General features: G+C 40.9%; 1 protein-coding gene across 12 annotated transcripts in view; it reads left to right on the top strand.

Annotated features, from left to right (window-relative positions):
- Nsun7 (NOP2/Sun RNA methyltransferase family member 7) overlaps nt 1-22569 on the top strand; it is a 55952-nt gene that overhangs the window by 20216 nt on the left and 13167 nt on the right. For 8 of the 12 annotated variants that reach the window (XM_063273123.1, XM_006250947.5, NM_001400918.1 and 5 more), the window contains 6 exons: nt 4208-4360; nt 4695-4878; nt 6476-6686; nt 12448-12591; nt 13030-13131; nt 18241-18358. In XM_063273123.1, coding sequence (XP_063129193.1) covers nt 4208-4360; nt 4695-4878; nt 6476-6686; nt 12448-12591; nt 13030-13131; nt 18241-18358 — 912 coding nt within the window. Of the gene's footprint in view, nt 1-4207; nt 4361-4694; nt 4879-6475; nt 6755-12447; nt 12592-13029; nt 13132-16472; nt 18104-18240; nt 18359-22569 lie in introns of those variants that run through there. The other 4 variants (XM_039091915.2, XM_039091914.2, XM_039091916.2 and 1 more) reach the window with 4 other exon arrangements.

Genomic DNA, 22569 nt, shown 5'->3' with positions numbered 1-22569 from the left:
AATCCAGTGTAGAGGTAGCAGCCGAATAGGAGAAAAGTCTTCGCCATTTATATATCCAACAGAATATCATAGACAAAGAACTAAAGGCACCTAAATATTAAGAAAACTACCTACCCAGTCATAAAATGGGCTTTGGAACTGAAGAGATGAACAGACTTCTGAAAAAGAAGAATACAAACTTGTGTGTATTCAACATTCCTTACTACCAAAGAAGTGAGAATTAAAACTACTTTGAAATCCTATCTCATTCTATTCAGAATGGCTATTATCAAGAAAACAAGTGAAGGGATAGAGAGATGGCTCAGTAGTTATGAGCACTTGCTATTCTTGCAGAGGACCCTGGTTCAGTCCTAAGCACTCACACAGTAGGGCACAACTGTCTGTAACTCATTCCAGAGGATATGGTGCCCTCTTCTGGATTCTGTGGGAACTGCATGCACATGGTGCAGACAAAATACTCATAACAAAAATTAACTCTTTAACAAGGAAACAAATGACAATAAATGTTGGTGAGGATATGGAGAAGCAGGAACCACTGTTTACTCTTAGTGGAAATTTAAACCGATACACCCAGTATAAAATCAAAGTGGAAGTTTTTCGATAAAAAGCTAAATAGAACTACCATTTGACCCAGCATATCACTCCTGGACATATTCCCAAGAGACTTACTATACCATGACAGAGCTATTTATACATCCATATACTGAGCGAAGTAACCTGACCCAGGCCCAGATAATCAGATTTCACATCAGCTTGAGATGCTCCAAATTCCCGTTTTTATTTTCCTTTCCTCTGAGTCTCCTTCAAGCTCTGCATAACCCTTCTTCTGAGGCCTGTACTTCAGAATTGGTAGGTACTTTCTGGCCGGAGGCTTCCTCTGCTGGGACCTTTGGCAACAATGTTTCCATTACTCTCGGCTCCCTTTCTCTCCTCTCTGCATCTTAGCCGGAACTGAATGCCTAGGAAATGTTTCTAGACTCCCTTAGCAAGGACCTTTTACTACACCATAAAATTTCAGTACACAAGGAAATATGCTTTTGCTTATTAGTAGTACTTAGGACATTTTAAAAGGTTTTGGTTTGCTTGTCTGTCTCCTGCTAGACTTCAAACTTTGTGTGTCAAGAGCAACTCTTTTCTGGTCCACCCATTGGTTTCTGGACCTTATGCCTGCAATATATATTAAGAACTAAAGTGTATCTGCTCAATGAATTGGTTACGATTTCTCTACTTTTAAGCATCCCTCTATTTGCTGGACAAAAAAGTTGCAACCTCCTATCTTAAGAATACATGATTTGCAAACTCCCTATAATTGCCCCCAAGTCTATACCCACTATGGACCCTTTCCTGTCTATCAGGTGCTCTGGCTAGGGCTCATTTACATTATGCACAGTTTCTCCTCAGCTTTCCATAAAGGAGTTGTCCCAACAAGCAGCTGAAAGGGTCAGATGCAGATATGTGCACCCAACCAATGAACAGAAGCTGCTGACCCCTCTGGTTGAATTAGGGAAAAGCTGGAGGAAGCTGAGGAGGAGGGCAACCCTGTAGGAGGACCAGCAGTCTCAATTAACACGGACTCCTGACATCTCTCAGACACTGGATCACCAACCAGGCAGCACACACCAGCTGAGATGAGGCCTCCAACACACATACAGCAGGGGATTCAAGGGCCTGGGTTCAGTCAGAGAAGTTGCACCTAATCCTCAAGAAGAGACTGGAGGCCCCAGGAAATTGAGAGGTCTTGTGGGATGGGTGGGGTGGGGACATCCTCATGGAGACACAGGGTTGGGGGTAGGAGGTATGAAATGTGGAACAGTCGGGGGTGGACTGGGAGGGAAATGAAATCTGGAGTATAAAAATAATACATAAATAAATAAACTATAAAATTTCAAAAAAAAAAAGAATGCACGATTTGTTGTTGCCTCTCCACCCTCTGTTCAGTAAATGTGTTGTGCTGTTTAATATCTCAAGGTTTCTAGGATATTGTGCCCTCTGTGTGTGTCTCCTCTCATGCTGTGTTTGGAGAACCCTTGCTCTTACTCTCTGTTTTCTCTCCTTTGCAGTCTGGACATTGCTGCCCTCTACTAATTAACTCAAGCTTCTTAGAAATTCCGTTGGGACAGATACCAATATATTTCTTCTTAGTACATTTTTCCTTTATGTATCTCATAGCAACCATCATATTGTGCCAGGGCTGTTTCTTTGTCTTTCCAAGTTGCCAATTACTTACGTCTCAGAATCCTTTTGTGGGGGGAGATAGTGGGGGAGTAGGGGAATCACAGGGCATTACCAGGTAGATCAAGCCGGCTTCAAGTTTGCAGCAATCTTGTGTTTGCCCCTCTGCTGCTGTCATTACAGTAGAAGCCACCAGAGGCCCAAATGATCTGTTTAGTTTTAAAAGGTCCAGGTTTCATCACAGTACTTAGTTAATAGTTGTAAAGGAATAAACATATTAATTATAATCTTTTTCTTGATTAGCCTGACTGTAAGTACATTTTCATAAGTATCTTTGCAACATCCCTGTTAATTAGATACTAATTACTAAAGTAATTACTTGCGTAACTTAGAAAAGTGCTGTATCTAAAGGCTTGTGCTAGTATTTGGTGAAATAAAAGTTTGAACTCGGTAAATTGATACAGAGGCCAGGCAGAGGAGAGAGAGATAGGGAGTAGGAGAGGGAGAGAGAGAAGAAGGGAAGGAGGGGAAGGAGAGAACGAGGGAAGAGAGAGGGGTGGGGGATCATGTGTGAATCAGCTTGCAGTGTTGTATATGTGACTAAGGATAGGTTTATGGGAGGGAGTGGTAGGATTCTGACAGGAAGAGTTGGTTGAGGCTAAATTACAATATCCTAATAAACCTTCGATAGCTAATAGAATTCACTGCAGATTTAAGCTTTGAAATTCTATGACGTTTATTGCTGAATCTCTGACTGTGTGTAATAGGAATGCTGGTAAAGGTAAGAGAGACAGTCGGGCAGCTTCAATGATGGAACTCAGATAATTTACTCAACAGCACTTATTATGGCAAACTTGAACTAAGTTTGATTTGGAAATACTTTTTTATCAAAGCATTCTACAATCAAGTATTTACATATATCTCGTAGAGAAGAGTAAACCATACTCTTTATGTGTATTCTTTGGCGTGCATTAATACACTGTCTACTGCTATTGTTCTATGATATTTAGACATAAAATGAGATAAGCCGATTTTATTGTAGTGCTAATAAGTGTACTGTTTGCTAACCCCTCCCTCCTCAGGGGTTCCTACTAATTAAGAGTTTTATGTTGGTAAGTGGGTATGAAATCTAGACTAGGGAGTTTGTTTCTAATGGCACAAGGGAAAGAAAGCAGCATCCAGCACTTGGTGCTGAAATGGCACCTGAACAAGTTATCAGCACATTCTGCACCCCGCTTTTGTTTTGTTAGTTTTGTTGTTTTGTTTTTAATTCACATCAAGTAAACCTCAGTGTGTATTTGGGTCTTTTGTGACATTTGTTTCTTATTTTTTCTTATTTTTTTCCTTCATTTCAGTTAGATTCCTACTAGGAAAGTTCTAAAAACGCCACAAAAATCCTGTTTGCATTCATTATACTGTATTGGGTCTTCACAGTGACATTAACATTTTTCTTTCCTCTTGTTTGGGACTTGGAAACATGGGATATTCAAAACTAAGCAGGGTTTGATAGAGATTAATGAAATCTTTGTGCTATCAATGTACTCTTGCCATTTTAATATTATTAACCAGACTATAATCACTGCCTGCTATGTGCTAGTCCTGGGCTGTCTTGGTTGGTACACACACACGAACGCTAAGGTAAGTTGACTGCCTTTACAGATAGGGAAACTGAGGCCAAGATTGGGAGTGAGTGACATTGTCAAAGTCACACAGTTGGTGAGTGACAGACTCTGCATTCAGCGTCTGTTTGTCTGGCTTGAAATTCTACACTCATCCCAAGAATGTTTTTCTCTAACTATTGATGTTGTGAATATTTGAGGGGCATATAATTATCCAGAGGCAGCAAGAAACAGAACAGAAGATCAGGACTATTGGACCTCTGTTTTCGAATATCACAAATTTTTATTTTAGGCTTCAAAAGTTTGAAATGGAATGACAGACATGTTTGTTAGCATTCTAAATGTGATTTATTTTTAAACGTTTCAAATGAAGGGTTGATAGTCTTGTTTCAAGTTCACGGGTTTTCTGTCTTTAGCTTTAAGACAAAGTTGGCTGCGGCATTGGCGAGATGTCGGATCAAGCATGATGCCCTTTCGATTTACCATATTCTGCCAGAGACAGTTAGGAAACAGGAACAGCGGGCCTCGACTTTGCCTCTGTATGCTTGGATAAATATTGGTAAAGTAAGGTATGCATTTCAGTTCAGTTCTTCATTCATACTTCAAAACCCCGTTCTTTTAAGATAATGTAAAAAACTATTACTTTTCTAAGGGTCGAGGCCACATTTGGGGAAATGATTAAAGTCATAGGTTAAGTTTAGCTCTCACCATCAACTTACTAAATTTCTGATAAAATTATACTAATAGGTTAACATTTTCTGTGTCTAATTATCGTTTAGCTCAGCTAGAAGTGTTTTATCAGATGCATTGTGCACAATGATATTTTTAATTGTCTCAGGAACAAAAGTATTCACGTGAATATGTTCTAATGCATGCTGTCTGTAATTATGTTTATATTTACAGCCTTGAAGAAGTTTACGATGATCTGAGGAAAAAAGGTTTTGATAAGGTCAAGTCGATAGCGTATCTCAATGACAAGGTCTTTGCCGTTGATCAGCATTGCTTCAATGTCTTAATTTTTCCATCTCATTTCAAAAGAGAACTTTTAAACATAGATCTTATAAAAGACTATAAACTCATTTTCCAGGTAAACTACCATTTACTTTCATTGTGACTCTGAATAATCCTGTTTACACAAAGGATCCTTACACTTGAGAATGATCCTGGAATAAAATGAGTCCCTCCACAGCCACCATTTTCATTTGGCTCTGGTCTCCTGGTCCCATGTGTAGTTGTAAGCAATGCCTTCCCAGGCAGTAGAGATGGCGCCCAGGCTTGATTCCCAACACCCACATGGCAGGTCACAACTTTCTATGACTCCAGTCCCAGAGGATCCAGAACCCTCTTCTGACCCCCATTGGCACAAGGCACACATATGGTACACTTCCTTCCATACATGCAGGCTAAATATTCAGTCACATAATCTGAAAATTAAAATATGTATTCTCTTCCTCATATTCATAAGTGGGGAGAGTGTTAGCTGCTATCTTTAAAAGGCTGCAATTTTTTTCCTCCTAAGAGAAGATTCGAGAGGAGCTACAATGAGACTTTTCCTTCCTTCTGTTTCTGGGAGGCCATAGCACCAGTGCTCACAGAGAAGGCAGTGTGCGATACTTTCTCATGCTTTCCCTGACAGAGCACTACAGCTTTGATTTGTAAGAGGTCTATGGTGTGTATCAGTACAGGAAGACAGTGTAAGGTAGACTGAGGCTGTTCTCAGGTTTATCCTTTCCTCGTACCTACTCTTTGGTTTTCTTGAGACAGGATCCTGGAACTCTTTGCTCACTCAGATTAGCCTCAAACTCCTGGCAATCCTCCAGCCCCAGCCTTCAAAGTGCCGGGATTATAGGTTTTTGCCTCTATGGCCAGCTTCCACACCCATAACTTGGATAGAATATCATGTCATTTCTGCCCAGCAGTTTAAAAGGCGGTGTAATTGGGAATTAAAAATGGTAGGAGTGGGGCTGGAGGGATGGCTCAGGGGTTAAGAGCACTGACTGCTCTTCCAGAGGTCCTGAGTTCAATTCCCAGCAACCACATGGTGGCTCACAACCATCTGTAATGGGATCCGATGCCCTCTTCTGGTGTGTCTGAAGACAGCTACAGTGTACTCATAATAAATAAAATAAATAAATCTTTTAAAAAAAATGGTAGGAGTGGGTGAGTGGGATTTCATGAAGTGGGTAAGAATGGAGGCTAAGGGACTGGAGAGATGGTTTGTGGGTAAAGAAAACACTCACACATCAGGTTTCTCACCACTGCCTGTAACTCCAGCACCATAGGACCTGATGCCACCTTCTGGCCACTGTAGGCACTGCGTTCATGTGCACAAATCCCCACACAGACACACATGTATACACATGTAACTAAAAAATGTTCACGACACTGAACGGAAGCCAAGCCATAATAATCTACAGGTCACACGTTGAGATTTTAGGATTGGCTTGTTGCTCTACAGAGATGAAAGGTCATTGTAATTGAGGTGAAACAAACTTTTTGTTTTAAACATGTGTGTCTGCTATTCTTGTGACCTTTCACGTATTTGTATATTAATATCCTTCACGAAAATGGATCAGGTACCTTTTCAGGCTTCCCACCAAGTGCTGGTTTTCATTTAAAGCAAAAACAAGTTATTTATTTTTCTGCTATGTACTTTGAAACTCTAATTATACTATTCTCTGTAGGACAAATCTCGAAGCCTTGCTGTCCACTCTGTCAAGGCTTTAATAAACATGGACGACGATATCCTAATGGTCAACACAGGCTCATGGTACACAGTTGCCCATATGTCCATCTTAACAAGTGGCAACACCTCGAAAATATTTGTATGTGGAATAGAATCGGAAGAGAAGGATTCTGATGCGAAGAAACTTTTCACAAAAATGGGATGTGAAAGTATGTGCCGACGTCTATTTGACCACTAGCTCTATAAGAACTTAGAAATATTAAAAATGTTTGGATTTACTGTGTTTTGGTAAACATATAGAAACTATCCTTCTAAAACCCTCACAAATCTGTATCATGCTCTAGGTTGAGTAACTAACACCTTGGTATTTCATAATTGAGTTTGATTTTATCACTGACATAATAACTTATCCTTTAGTAGACAGAAGGTGTTAGCCTAGATGCTTAATTGGCACAGAGAACAGGAGATGGTGGAAGAAATGAAGTTGTTCATGCTCCTGTTTTATTTTTAAGTTGTCATTGGGCCATGAAAAGAAAAGACCACACTTTACTAGAGGTTTAATGAGGCTGAAAAAGTCAACAAAATTGTTGACAGAGTCACGGAGCCCGAAAGACAAAAAGTATATAATTGCAGGCTTGAACAGGGAAGGTCGCCTGGAAACCCAGGGTTTTATTTGGAACACTGATGTGTACCTAGGCAGCAAGTGACCAGTCCCTGACCCTCAGGCTATCAGAAGCAACTCTGGAACCCAGATTTCTTCCATCTTAATTGCTAATTAAATTAAGGTGACCCGGGACGTATGGTCTTAGACAGACCCACACTACCTGCCATAAGCAGGGTCACTTCTCTCTGGCGAAAAAAAGTTCTAGCACTCAGTTAAAAATGGACAAAAGAGGGGCTGGGGATTTAGCTCAGTGGTAGAGCGCTTACCTAGGAAGCGCAAGGCCCTGGGTTCGGTCCCCAGCTCCGAAAAAAAGAAAAGAAAAGAAAAATGGACAAAAGAAGGAAGGATGTGACTCAACAATACTAAACTGCAGAGAAAAAGGGCCATCGTCTTAGCCCCAAGTCTGAGGAACGGTAGCTATGATCAGAGACTAGACAGGAAGGAGGCATACCAAGGATGTGGATATTGCATCTGCACCCTGTGGACTCTAACCGGACTAATGGTTCTGAGCTTGCATGCTATGCAGGCTACATAGCGTAAGTCAGTACTGCAGTATCACAGCATACCTGCTGAACAGTGAAGACAGAGCACAGTGATCTGCAGCCAGCATCACTGGCAGAAACTGAAGAGACCAATCGTAAGCTATAGGACGTGAACTATAATACAAGCCAAAAGAATATCCTAGACACACAAAACTGCAGTGTGCACAAATAAGAAGGGAGTAGGTGGGGCGAGCCCAGTAAGGGGACATGTGCATAGCATGTATGACACCCTGGGTTTGATTGCCATTACCAAATGAAAGGGGGAAAAGAAGAGAGGAAAGGAATCAAGAATAATTTTAGGCTGAGAGTGGATGCAGCCACACATACATGCGCAAGCTTCTCACCATGTATGGACGAGGAGGAAATAGATCTTAAGAAAGAGGGCCAAGTGTACCCAAACATACTGAAGATGAAAGCAGAGGGAGAAAGATTTACTTTATAAAAGTAGTTGATAATATATTGTCTTAGTTTGAGTTTCATTGCTGTGAAGAGACACCATAACCAAGACAACTCTTATAAAGACAGACATTTAACTGGGGCTGTCTTACAGTTTCAGAGGTGTAGTCCATTACACCCATGGTGGGAAGCATGGTGGTACGCAGGTAGGCATTGTGCTGGAAAAGGACCTGAGAGTTGTACATCTTGATTCGAAGGAGGCAGGAAGAGACGGTCTTCTGCAGGCACCCAGGAGGGGACTGGGATTCCATACTGGGTACAACTCGAGCACAGAGACCTCAAAGCCCACCCCCATAGCAATACACTTCCTCTAACAAGGCCATACCTCCTAATAGTGCCATGTCCCGCGCAAGCTCAAGCACATGAGTCTGTGGGGACCAAATGTGTTCAAACCACCACATATATAGAGATCTACAGCAATGGAGGCCGTGTATGAGTGAGTAAATAGCACGAAGGGCCAGGTAGAGTCTCGGCAAGGCCTTCACATACAGTACCCCGTTGGGGCCGAGCAACACTGCAGAATGCCAGGAGCTAGATGGTCTCTTTCGTAATCTATGCTAAAAAGAAAACCGATGCTTCGTTTCATGTGCACATCTAGAACCTCATAGAAATGTTATGGGAGAAATACCTCATGACCTGGAGAGACAACTTGGGAGCTCTTCAGTACACGTATAACACATTGGCCATAGAAAATTGATAACTGGACACCAGAAAAAATAATAAAATAAAATGTCAAATTATAGAAGTGTATCAATTAACTTTATCATGTTTAAAAATTCTTATGGGGGGCTGGAGAGATGGCTCAATGGTTAGGAGCACTGACTGCTCTTCCAGAGGTCCTGAGTTCAAATCTCAGCAACCACATGGTGGGTCACAATCCATAATGAAATCTGATGCCCTCTTCTGGTGTGTCTGAAGACAGCTACAGTGTATATAAAGTTTTATACTGTAAATAAACCTTTTAAAATTCTTAAGAATTAACAATAAAAGCCACATACTTTGGGCTGGCAAGATGATGCCTTGGATAGACCTTGCTGTGCAAGTCTGATGATTTGAGTTCAATCCCTGGAACCTTTATAAAGGTGGAAATAGACGTTGTCTTCTGATCTCCACAAGTGCATCATGACATGCATGCACACATGCACATGCACACATGCACACGCACGCGCGCACACACACACACACGTACATACATTCAAATAATGATGATGATAATAAATGTACAAAAAAGACTATAACCAGAGCAAAACCTGAAACTCATACTGAAAGCAACAAATCCCAGTGGTGATCAGGGAATCCCAACAATGCAACACACACCTACAGAATGATTAAACAACAATGCACACACACCTACAGAATGATTAAACAACAATGCACACACACCCACAGAATGATTAAACAACAATGCACACACACCTACAGAATGATTAAACAACAATGCACACACACCCACAGAATGATTAAACAACAATGCACACACACCTACAGAATGATTAAACAACAATGCACACACACCTACAGAATGATTAAACAACAATGCACACACACCCACAGAATGATTAAACAACAATGCACACACACCCACAGAATGATTAAACAACAATGCACACACACCCACAGAATGATTAAACAACAATGCACACACACCCACAGAATGATTAAACAACAATGCACACACACCCACAGAATGATTAAACAACAATGCACACACACCTACAGAATGATTAAACAACAATGCACACACACCTACAGTATGATTAAACAACAATGCACACACACCTACAGAATGATTAAACAACAATGCACACACACCTACAGTATGATTAAACAACAATGCACACACACCTACAGAATGATTAAACAACAATGCACACACACCTACAGAATGATTAAATAGAAAAGATCAGCAATACCATGCACTTCTCAGAGCATGAGAAATGCTCCAACTCTGCTCACGGAGTGGTAACTTGGAAAAACTTGGGGGAAACTGGTTATTTATTAAAGTTGCACATAACCTGTAATCACACCCAGAATTTTAAGTCTGTGTTGATCACCTCCCCACCCCCCACAAATAGTGCAAATGTAAGCACCAAAAACTTCACACAATGATATTCGCAGAAGCACTATCCATTTTCTAACAAAATACTGGAGACAAAATAATTTATAAAAAGTGGCTGTTTAGCTCACAGTCACGGGCGTTCACAGCATCAGCATCTGCTGGCTCTGGTGAGGCCTTCCACCCACATGACAGTGTGGCAGACAGCAGGCTTGTGGGATCATAGACTGTGGGACCTGTGGTGAGACTAGGAAGTCAGAGACAGAGAAAGCAAGTTATGGTGCCTTAAAATAGTCAACTCTCATGGGGCCTAAGTCACTTAATAAGCCCCTCCTTCTGGGGGTGGTGTCCAAAATCATCTAATTACCTTCCGTGAGCCTTACCTCCTGGAACCTCCACCTGAGGACCAAGCTTCTAACACATGAACTGGTTGGCCATAGACCACATCCAAACTATAGCATGCTACTTGCCATAGCCTCAAACTAGAGACAGCATTGATACCTGCAACAGGATTTAATATAGAATAAACTTATCATACCTAACAACACAAATGACTCTTACAAATGTAATGTTCATCTTAGAACTAATCTTGAATAGATTTCTAAGGCAAGTAAAGTGTTAGTGAGACTTAGAGGAACAATATTAATAATGGGAACTACCTAAAAAACCAAAATGATTATTAAAAAATATTTATTGATACATGCTATGGACATCTATTTGCCTATCTTAGATGCTACGACATTACTTTTGTTTTGTAAATTCAGCAGTAAAACTTACATTACAGTATAAGAAGGATAAATGTTTAAAATACATACATACACACACACACACACACACACACACACACACACACACCATACCACACACACACCATACCACACACACACATACAGGCACATAATATTAGGCTCCTTAAACTCTTGATTTTCCTGTCTCAACCTACTAAATGCCAGACTTATAGACTGTTTTAGTTTGATTTCTGTTGCTGTAATAAAACACTCTGGCAAAAAGCAACTTGGAAAGGAAAGAATTTATTTTAGCTTATACTTCCAGGTCACAATCCATACTGAGGAAAGTCAGGACAAGAAGTCAAGGTAGGAATCTGAAGGCAGGAACCATAGAGAAGGCTGCTTATTGGTTCATGCTTAGCTAGCTTTCTTATATAACCCAGGTCTGCTTGCCTAGGGATTGTGCTGCCCACAGTGGGCTGGGCCTTCCTGCGTCAATCAAGAAGATGCCCTAAAGACATTCTCAACAGTCCAGTCTGCTTAAGGCAACTATTTTTCAACTGATATTCTCCTTACCAGGTGATTCTAGACTGTGTCAAATCAATAATAAAAACTAATAGTACACACACACCCCTTAGTGAGCAGTCAGGATAAGTAAATAATATTTATAAGTAAGTTTTTAATTAATGGGATTTGTGGCTGCAGAGTCAGTGGTTAAAAGCACTTGTTGCTCTTACAGAAGACCAAGGTTTGGTATCTGGTTTCTACATGGTGGGTTGCAAGCATCTGTAACTCTATTTTGAGGGCATCCAACATCATCTAACCTATGTGGGAACTGGGCATGTATGTGGCACACTGCATACATAGAGGCAAAACACCCATGTATGTAAACCTAATTTTATTTTACTTTTTAAATAAAGAGGTTGAGGCAGAAGAGATGACTCTGGGCTAAGAACATGTACTTCTCTTGCAAAGGACCTGAGTGGTTCTGATCACCCAAGTTGGGCTACTTACAGCAGCCTATAATTTCAGTTTCGGGAGATCCGATACCTTCTGGCCTCTGTGAGTAGCCACACACATGACATACCCACACACATACACAGAGCTAGAAATAAATCTTAAAAAAGGAAGTAAGTCAGGCTGGAGAAGATGGCTCTGCAGTTAAGAGCTCTGATCGCTCTTCCTGAGGTCCTGAGTTCAATTCCCAGCAACCACATGGTGGCTCACAGCCATCTGTAATGGGATTCGATGCCCTCTTCTGGTGTGTCTGAGACAGCAACAGTGTACTTATGTATAATACATAAATAAGTCTTTTTAAGAAAGGAAGTAGATTACTTGATTAACTAGGATGTTAACAGAGAAGAGCAGCTTCCTTTTCTAACTGCTTTGCATTTAGTGTTGTGGGATTTTAGTTTTGAGGATTTGGAAACAAAGAGCGAAGAGCTACGATTACATGCTGCATTCAGAATTCAGATTTTGGAATATTTAACATGACTTTGTTTGTTTTGCTTTTTTTCTTCTCAGATATTGAAATACTTCATGAAACATTTCTTAGCATTGAACCCAAAGATCAGCGGTTACAGAATGTTAAGGTCATTCTGTTGCTACCTCGCTGTTCAAGCCTAGGTGTTAGTAATCCAGTGGAATTTATTTTAAATGAACACGAAGGTACTTGTTTTGATTTCTAAATTAATGAAATTTACTGATTAATTACTCATGAAATTCCTTGATTTCAAAATTTAAATAATGACTTTCATTGATTAATAACTCATGAGTTTCAGCATTGGAGAATAAATCTTATTCTTTATTTTCTGTATTACTCTTTGAATTGCTTGTATTCATTGTATAAGTGACTTATCTTTGAATGATTATTTCATAGAAACTTGGAGAAAACCAATATTAATTGTTTCCATATCCCTTTGAAAAATAGCAATAACCTAAACAAAATTACTATTATGTTCCAATTATGTCAATATTTTAACATTGTCAACTGCATTAGTAGGAATCATCTATGAAAGTTCATATTATTAGACAATTGATCATAATTTATGAAAAGTCCCTATAGTGTTATATTTTAAAAGTATATTCTTACTTTTCAAAATTTAGATACAAGTTTACTTCAAGATCTTTCTCAGGGTGGTCTACCAAAAGATAAACTTCAGATTTTTGCTCAGCAACAATTTGAACAGCTAACACATGCAATGAAATGTAAGTTTATCATTAGTGCTAGCTTATTAAAATACAATGTTAATCTTTGAATCAGGAATATACACTTCATTTACCTGCTAGAATATAAGGCAACAATATGTGAACTATAAGCAAAATTTCAATCTTAGTGCCTTCAAATAAAATGTCCATTTCAATCAACTCAGTACATTTTGAAATATCTCTTTATAGACATTAAACTCTACTGATTAATATCATAAACTTGGTTATTTAGCATAATTTAATAATGAAGGAAAATAATCATGTGCTGCTATAACTTTCCAACTGTTCGTTTGTTTGTAGTCTTGCTGGGTAACCCAGGCAGGGCCTGAGCTTATGTTGCTCCAGCCTCAGTCTTCCAAGGGCTAGGATGATGGGCGCGTGCCACGGTACCCAGCTCAGTATTATACAGCCTCCTTCCCTGCTGTGAACTCTGACTTCTCTCTTGTTGTACTTCTTCTCTTGTCATTTGTCATTCCTGATAACTCCCCCACAGTCCATTAAACAGTATATATCTATATCTATATATCTATACCTATATCTATATCATCTATATCTATATCTTTCTATTTATCTATCTTATTTTGAGACAGATTTTCATACCCTGAACAAGCCTAGAGCTCTCTTTCATACTTACTGAGTTGTGGGATTAAAGAATTCACATCGCCAAGCCTCTGGTCTGTCCTCCACTCCCACTCTGGCTCTCTGGAACAAGAATTAATAAGAATCCCTTATATTGTAACTTCTCCAAGTTAATAGATAGAAAACAGATGTTGTGGAGCTCCTCCCACCATGCCTGCCCCTCTCCATACAGTCATTCCAGCTAATGTCATATCAGTAGACCTCCAGGAACGTTGTAATCTAATATACACTGGGGACTAGCCACCTCCATAAGTGTCACTATGCTCACACAAGTACTGTACACTAGGATAACCTGACGACCTTAGTTTGTCCACCTACTTCTACCTCTGTCCTCTACAGTCTCAGCAGGTGTCATGAGATTGTTAAATAAGTTTAAAACAAAGTGAAAAACCACAGTCCATCTAGTGGTCTAAAAATCCCAGTTCAGAAGGTGCTCTAAACTGCCAAACCACCTCTCCATCCCCAAGACTGCATTTTCTAACTTCATCTCCTACACCTCTGTAGTGGTTTGACTATGCTTGGCCTGGAAAGTGACACTATTAGGAGGCATAGACTTGTTGGAGTAGGTGTGACCTTGGTGGTGGAAGTGTGTCACTGTGGGGGTGGCCTTTGAGACCCTCCTCCTAGATTTCTGGAAGTCAGTCTTCTCCTGGCTGCCTTCAGATCCAGATGTAGAACTCTGTTCCTTCTCCAGCGCTAGACCTGCCTGGAGGCTGCTATGATAGTAGACTGAACCTCAGAACCTATAAGCCAGCCCTGATTAAATGTTGTCCTTAATTAGAGTCGCCATGGCCATGGTGTCTCTTATACAGCAATAGAAACCCAAACTAAGACAGAAGTTGGTACCGGGGACTGAGGTATTGCTGCGATAGGCCTGACCATGCTTTTGTTTGGAATGTGGATTTGGGGACTTTGGAAAGGAGTGAAATGCTTTAAGTGGGGCTTACTGTGCCATCCTAGTAGGAATATGGGAGACATTAGTGTCGAGGATGATTTGAAATGTGGGGTTCCCTGGCTCAAGAGTTCCCAAAGGAGAAGAATGTTAGCATATAGCCTAGAGACTGTTCTTGTGATATGTGGTAAAGAGCGGGACTGCTTTTTTGCCCTTGTCTGAAAAATCTGATTGAGGCTAAAGTGAAAAGATTCAGATTAATTGCATTGACAAAGGAATTCTTTTAAAAGCCTACTTTAGATTTTATCCTGGGCTCAGTTTTATGAGGACTGTCTCGATCAAGCTTAGCAAGCTAAAAAAGAAAAACATACAAAATGTATATTTCAAGTAATAAAAGGGCACCAGGAAGTAGAATGGGGCTAAATCCTGTATTCTAGGAGACAGACAGATTAAGGGGTGGTGACTTTGGGGCAGGATCCCACCCAGCTAAGCTGATTGTTTACTTGGTTGTTGTTTTCATTTGGACTCAGTCTGGAATGAACTACAATCCAGAAATGGAAGATACAGGATTTTGATCTGGATCTTGGGGAATAGTGACCATGAAAAGCTTAGACCCAGGCCTGGTGGTACACACCTTTCATCCTAGCATTCAGGAGACAGAACCATACAGATCTCTTGAGTTCTAGGTCAGTCTACAAAGGGAGTTCCATCACAGCCAAACTTAGGTGGTGAAAGAGGAAACAGAAGGCTGGTGATGATGTCCTAGGACAAGGGAGCCATGTTCCAGCTCCAGCAAACTGTAGAACTTTGGCAGCTTCAGCCACATGGCTCTGGCCTTAGAGTTAAGAAGGGACTACTGGGACAATTGATGCTGGTTAGCTGGAACTAAGAAATTAGTTGCGATGAAGAAGAGACAAGCATCACTGAGGTGAAATCTTCTGGGATGTGTTTTCTGAGAGCACAAAGAAGCTGTGTTCTAGAGAGGCCAGTGCTGTACCTCATGCTTCAGCTGGACTTGGTAATGTCACCAAGAATCACCCAGGTGTTACTGGCTTTGATGGCCTAGTACTGAAGGGATCATGTAAAGAAGTTGAGGCTTGGCACCATAAAGAAAGCCCATGAGAGGGCATTGGTAAAGTTTAGTTGCAGTGGAAGACACTGACAGATTGAGACGCCAGTACCACGGGATGACCACCAAGAGTAGCAGCAGCAGTGGAGTGGAGTCAGCCAGAGCCCAAAGTTCTTCAGTGAGCTGAAGAAGCAACCTAAACCCTTTGGAGGAGCCCAGAAGATCATGTGTGGATCCCAGACACTGGAACAAGAACACTGTTAAGTGCACTGATGCTCTTCCAGTGGTCCTGAGTTCAATTCCCAGCAACCACATGGTGGCTCACAACCATCTGTAATGGGATCTGATACCTCTTCTGGTGTGTCTGAAGACAGCTACAACTTATATTTATATATCTATATATAATTAGAATTATAAAATAAATCTTAAAAAAAAAGAAGCTGTGAAGTTGAAGTTAATTTGGAGACCCCAAGATATTAAAGATGCCAGAGCTGTGGGATCCCTGATTAGGAAAGCTGCTAATAGGGAATAAAGAAAGAACTGTGCTTCAGTCATCAAAGCAAAAGGGAGTTGGGGATCTGATGGGTGCCTTAGCATCAGACATGGAGGTGAAGAGTTTGGAGTTTCCCCAGCTTGTTTTTGATATTGCTTTTGTCCAGGATTTCCACATGTCGTTTTGGAATGGTAATGTATATCCTGTGATGTTTGAGGTATATGATTTTTTTGATGTTTATTTTATAGGGAATTACAAGTTAAGTGATTCAATGAATCTCAGAAGACTTTGAACTTTGGACTTTTAAACATTGTTGAGATTGTGATAGACTATGGGAACTTTGAAGTTGGACTAAATGTGTTTTGCATTCTGCTATGGCTAGGTATGGCCCCCATAGACTCATGCGTTTGAACAAGCCCATGGGGGCCAGGGAGTGGAATGTTTTGATTTAAATATGCTTTGCCCAGGGAGTGGCACTACCAGGAGGTATGGCCTTGTAGGAGTAGGTGTGACTTTGTTGGTGGAAGTGTGTCACTGTGGAGGTGGCCTTTAGACCTTCTCTCTTCCTGGAAGTCAGTCTTCTGTTTGCCTTTGGAACAAGATGTAGACCTCTCAGCTCCTTCTCCAGCACCATTTCTGCCTGGATGCTGCCGTGCTTGCTGCCATGATGATAATGGACTGAACCTCTGAAACTGTAAGCCAGTCCCAATTAAATGTCATCCTTTATCAGAGTTGCCTTGGTTATGGTGTCTCTTTAAAGCAATAGAACAAGAACTAAACAAGAGCTCTTCTCATTTCCTGTAACCCGATCAGTTGGGCACTGACAGCCTTTGAAAGGCCAGTGTCAGTTCCCTGCTATGGCTTTTGTACTGGGTTGTTCCTTTTCATAGGGAGCTCAGGGTGAGCCCCTGCTCTCCTTCTCTGTGCACAGTCTTGTAGATCAGCAGTGCTTCTAGGACTATACTGTTTAAAGCAGTAGCTTCTCCTCTGAAGCTGTTACCCACCCCACTGCATTGTATCAACCTAAATTGTTTTCCTAATCATGTTTTTCTTTTGTTAATCCTCTGTAAGGATTAACCACCACCACAACAACAATAACAACAACAAAACCCAAAAAAGTTCCACAGGGGCAGAATTTGTGTTTTTGTTTCTCACTGAGGACCACAAAGCCTCAGAAAGTGCTTGTTACACGGTAGGTGCTTAGCATGAGTAAATGAGTGAGCCACGGGTCCTGACAGTTCCCTGCTTCATGGATGGGAGACCTGAGTCTTTCAAGTAATCTTTCCAGGTTCACAAAGCAGCAAGACAGAATTATAATTCCCATTAATATCCGTCTATTTCTAGAGTCTTGTTAAAAATTTTATGTATATGAGTGCACTGTCAGACAAAGAGGGCAACAGATCCCATTACAGATGGTTGTGAGCCACCATGTGGTTGCTGGGATTTGAACTCAGGACCTCTGGAGGAGCAGTCAGTGCTCATAACCACTGAGCCATCTCTCCAGCCCCTATTCTAGAGTCTTTTTTAAACTAATCTGGTGATATAACTTACAGGGATGTCTGCTCATGATAATGTGCAGTATTTATTTCTTCATGTATGGAACTAGATTGATCACAATGATTGAATTCTCATTTTTCTTTTGTTACAGTCTAGCTGGGTTTACTTTACTTACTGGTCATTGCTTACATTACTAATACGAGCTCCTTTTTAAAGGAGAGCCATTCAAGAGGTGTCATAGCAGGTAAGGACCCCTGTCTCTGAGCCTGAAGAATTGAGTTTGGTGCCTGGGACTCCCATGGCTGAAGGAGAGGATCCGTTTCCACAAGTTGTCCTCTGACTTCCATGCGTGTGCCACGTCAAACACACAAACACATGCAAGTTTTAAAGAATAAAATAAAGGGGAGATACTCGAGCATCCATAGAAATCATTTCCGTGAACATTTGGTGGCATGCATTGGTGACAAATCTGTGTCTGGCACTGGGTCACCCTACTGACTTTATCTTCTGTCCATACAGTCGCTAAAGCTCAAGCGATTGTTTACTGTACATGTTCTGTTTCTGAAGAGGAAAATGAAGAAGTTGTTAAGAAAGCACTGGAATTTCAAAGCCCAGCACTTAAACTACAACCTTACAGGTAAGGAAAGGACACTAAACCACCATCAGGCAAAGACTTGAAAATGACAGTATGATGTTTGGAGTTACATAAATACATTGTAGTTTTTGTTATTTAATATGACTAAACAGTCTAAAATCTTGCAGCTTTAAACTGGAGCTTTCTCCACAGCTTGTGAATGAACACTTTAACAGCTTTATGTGTAGTATGTAGTGTGTAGTGTGTAGTGTGTGTGTGTGTGTGTGTGTGTGTGTGTGTGTGTGTGGTCCTCAGGGATTGAACACAGAGCACCAATTTTGGTGGACAGCACATTTACCCACCAAGGCATAGCCCTAGTTTGTGAACATAGTATTGTACATAAATTTGTTTTGGTTATTGTTAAAGCTAAAGGCATTTGACTTTGACTTGGTTGATTCCTGAATAAACTAGGTCAAAATTTCATCTTTCTTAGATACATATATTACCCCACAGAGGAAAATTATACAAAATATTTTTAGAAAGTAGACAGAAAACTGGATGTGTGTTATCTTAAGTACTTTCAGTATTTTGTGCCCACTGGGAAATCAGTAAAAAAAAAATGACATGGGTATCTACAGCAGCTTCAAGACAAAATGTAGCAGTAGTAGAGTTGGGAAAGAGAGAGCATTAATACTACAGTCTGAGCTGGGCGTGATGGCTCATGGCTTAGCCTTCAGTTCTTGGAAGGCTGAGGAAAGATGGTTATCTCAAGTCTGATGCCAGCCTGGGCTACATAGAGAGGCCTATCTCAAAAAGCCAGTGCTAAGGTCTGGGGATAGCTCAGTTGTAGAATGCTTGCCTAGTATACTTGAAGTTCTTAATTTAATCTCCAGTGCTGCCCAAACAAACAAGCAAATGCTAAACAATACAAAACAAATACAGCATGCACTGTGGACATCAAGGATTCACTCCAGGAGTACGTTTTTCAAGACTGATTAGTTCTTCAAGGCTGTGAATTAGACATCTATTTTCACGATGTTATTTCTCCTTCAGAATCTTAATGTGTATAAGGGCTGCTCTGTCTTCCCAACCTGATACTTTCCTGTTTTTCATTTCATAAGCTGACAAGTTTATCACTTAACACTTCCTCTCTTGCTGACTTTCCATTCTTACTTAGCTTCTGTTGATAGCTGTCCTTGTTAGAGTTTCTATTGTTTTGAGGAAACATCATGTACAAGTACAAGTAGGGGAGGAAAAGACTTATCTGACTTAACTTCCACATCATTAAACTTTCAGGTAACCAGACCATTATTGAAGGAAGTTAGGGCAAGAACTGAAACAGGGCAGGAACCGGGAAGCAGGAACTGATGCAGAGGCCGTGGGCTGGTGCTGCTTACTGACTTGCTCATCATGGCTTGTTTAGCCTGCTTTCCTATAGATCCCAGGGCTTACAGAACTCAGGGATAGCACCACTCACAAAGCTGAACTCTTCTCCTTCACTGGCTAAGAAAATGTCCTGTAGTTGAATCTTACGGAGGCATTTTCTCAATTAAGTTCCCTCTTTTCAGATGACTCTAGTTTGAGTCAAGTTGACAAAAATAGCCAGTACAATTGATCCCTTGTCAACTTGACATACAAATATATCACTGTTAATTCATAACCTTTCCATTCTTGTTCATCTGAATCACACATGAATACCAACACTATAATATAAACAATAAAATTTAAAAGTTCCACAGTCATTAAAAATTTGAACACTTAAAAAGTCAGTCTCTTTAAAATATTCAGAATCTTTAAAATATTCAGTCTCTTTTAAAATCTTTGTAAAACGCCAAAATCTCTATAAAAGTTAGTCTCTCAACTGTGAGCTCCAGTAAAATCAAAATTAACTTAAATATTTTCTCACTTCAAGAAGGAAGAACCAGGGCACAGTCACAATCTGAACAAAGCAAAACCAAGCTCCAACAGTGTAAATAACTAGTGTTCAACATTTTGGGACTCACTCACATCTTCTGGGCTCCTCCAAGAGGCTTGGGTCATTTCTCCAGCTCCCCCCTCTGCTGTACACAAAGCTTGTCTTCTAAACTCAGCCAGGCTCCATTCCGCCACCGCTGCCACTTTCTTGGCCATTGTCCCATAGTACTGGTATCACCAAAATGCTGGGTCTTCTGCTGCAACTGAGCTGAACTTTTCATGAACAGCCTTGCCCAGGCTCTCTTCCTGGTGCCAAGACTCAGCTGTTCTCCATAACCCCTTCACATCTTCAAAACCAGAACCACTTGAGTAACTATCAAGTTTAGCTGCCAGCAGTAGGCTGCCCTGAATCACAGCTTCTGTGTACTGACTCTCAGGAAACACTTCCCAGAAGATTTCACCTCAAATAATACTGGTCTCTTCTTAATCACCACTGTTCTCTCAGCTCCAGCTGACCAACACCCATTGTCTCAGTAAAGCAAAAGTTTCACTTTAGTGGTTCCAGTCTTTTGTTGATCACAGCTGATTCTTCAGCCCAAAAAACCAGAGCTACATAATATTAATTCAAAAAGGTAAATATGCAAGGGCCTTGAGGCCTTCGTTGCCTGCATTTCTCTCAATACTCTTTTCTCCTAGGTTTCTACAGAGCAGTTCATCAAAGCTTTGAATACTCAATGGATTTTTCCAGCTAAAACTTTCAAAATCCCTCCACAACCCTCCCCCCAAAACATGGTCAGGTCTGACACAGCAATACCACATTATTTTGTGACAATTTCTGTCCTATTTAGGGTTCCTACTGCTGTGCTGAAACATGTCTGAAAGCAACCTGTGGAGGAAGTGATTTATTTGACTTCCACGTCATAGTCCAGCACTGAAGGAAGTTAGGGCAGGAACTCACACAGGGGCAGCAGCTGATGAGAGGCCATGGAGGGTGCCGCTTACTGACTTGTTCTTCTCATGCACTGCTCATCCTGCCTTCTTATAGAATCCAGGACCATCAGCCTAGGGATCGTACTACCCACAATGGCCTAGACCCTCCCCTCATCAATCACTAATTAAGAAAATGTCCTACAACTGGATATTATAGAGGCATTTTCTCAACTGAGGGTCCCTCCTTTTAGATGACTCTAGCTTGTGCCAAGTTTACATAAAACTAGCCAGCATAATAATAGTTGACAGTCAACCACATATCCTGAGAATACTGAGTATCATAGTAGCTAAATTAAATTACCATCTACTGACAGAGCTCACCAGGGACATCACCAAATCAGTGATTGCCCATGTACGGTTCTTGGTTCACTTAGGTTAAGATTTTTTGAGAATATAATACAGCAAAAGTGAAGTGATATATGCTGTCTATTCATGTAAGCCACGATCAATTTATAATATAATAAAAAAGATACAATTTGTATTTGAAAACAGTAATTCACATTCTAGATTGGTTTGAAATTTAAGCTCCATCTGAAAAGCATATTCAAGGAGCTTGTAACTACTTGTGGACACAGTCAGAAGTCTCTATGCACTGCCTGGGGAGATAGACTATATGTCCTGTAGTCGCCATTAATTTTTAAAATTATATTTATTTACTTATTCTGTGTGTGTGTGTGTGTGTGTGTGTGTGTGTGTGTGTGTGGTATATGTGTGCCACAGTGTGCATGTGGAGGTCAGCAGTCAACTTGTTGGAGATGGTTCTCTGCTCTCATAATTTGTGTCCTGGGTACCAGGTCATTAGGCTTGGTGGCAGGCACCCTAACCACTGAGCCATCTCACTAGCCTAGGGATCATTGAGTGCTCCAGTGTGCTTGCCCGCCTATTGTTCATGTTCCCTTTTACTGACCCCAAACTACTTAGTTCATTTAGATCTTGAGATGCCATGATACAGGCCTATGCAAGTGCTTTACTCCAGCACCCTTGTAAAGGGGTTTGCGTGGCTGCACGTGCCCATAGTCCCAACGTAGTCATGGTGGTCAGGGGGACAGGTTGGAGACAGGAAGGTCTTATGATCTTGCTAGTCAGCCAATCTAGCCAACCAATGAACTCCAGGTTTAGTTAGAGACCGTACCTCAGGAAAGGAATGGGGAGGGCAATAAAGGCCAATGCCAATCTGTGGCCCCCATAAATGCAATGTTTGGACATCTCCTCCATACATGCACTAACAGGCATGCGCACGTGCATGAACACACACACACACACACACACACACACACACACACACACACACACACACACACACACCAATCAAATAAAGTGTTTTAAAAAGTCTTACCTGTAGCTGGGATTGGTGGTTCCTGCCTGCAATC

This window comes from Rattus norvegicus, chromosome 14 (genome assembly GCF_036323735.1).
Source record: "Rattus norvegicus strain BN/NHsdMcwi chromosome 14, GRCr8, whole genome shotgun sequence".
In the NCBI taxonomy this organism is placed as follows: domain Eukaryota; kingdom Metazoa; phylum Chordata; class Mammalia; order Rodentia; family Muridae; genus Rattus; species Rattus norvegicus.
The sequence above is the reverse complement of the archived record's forward strand: the minus strand, read 5'-3'. Positions and strand labels throughout refer to the sequence as shown.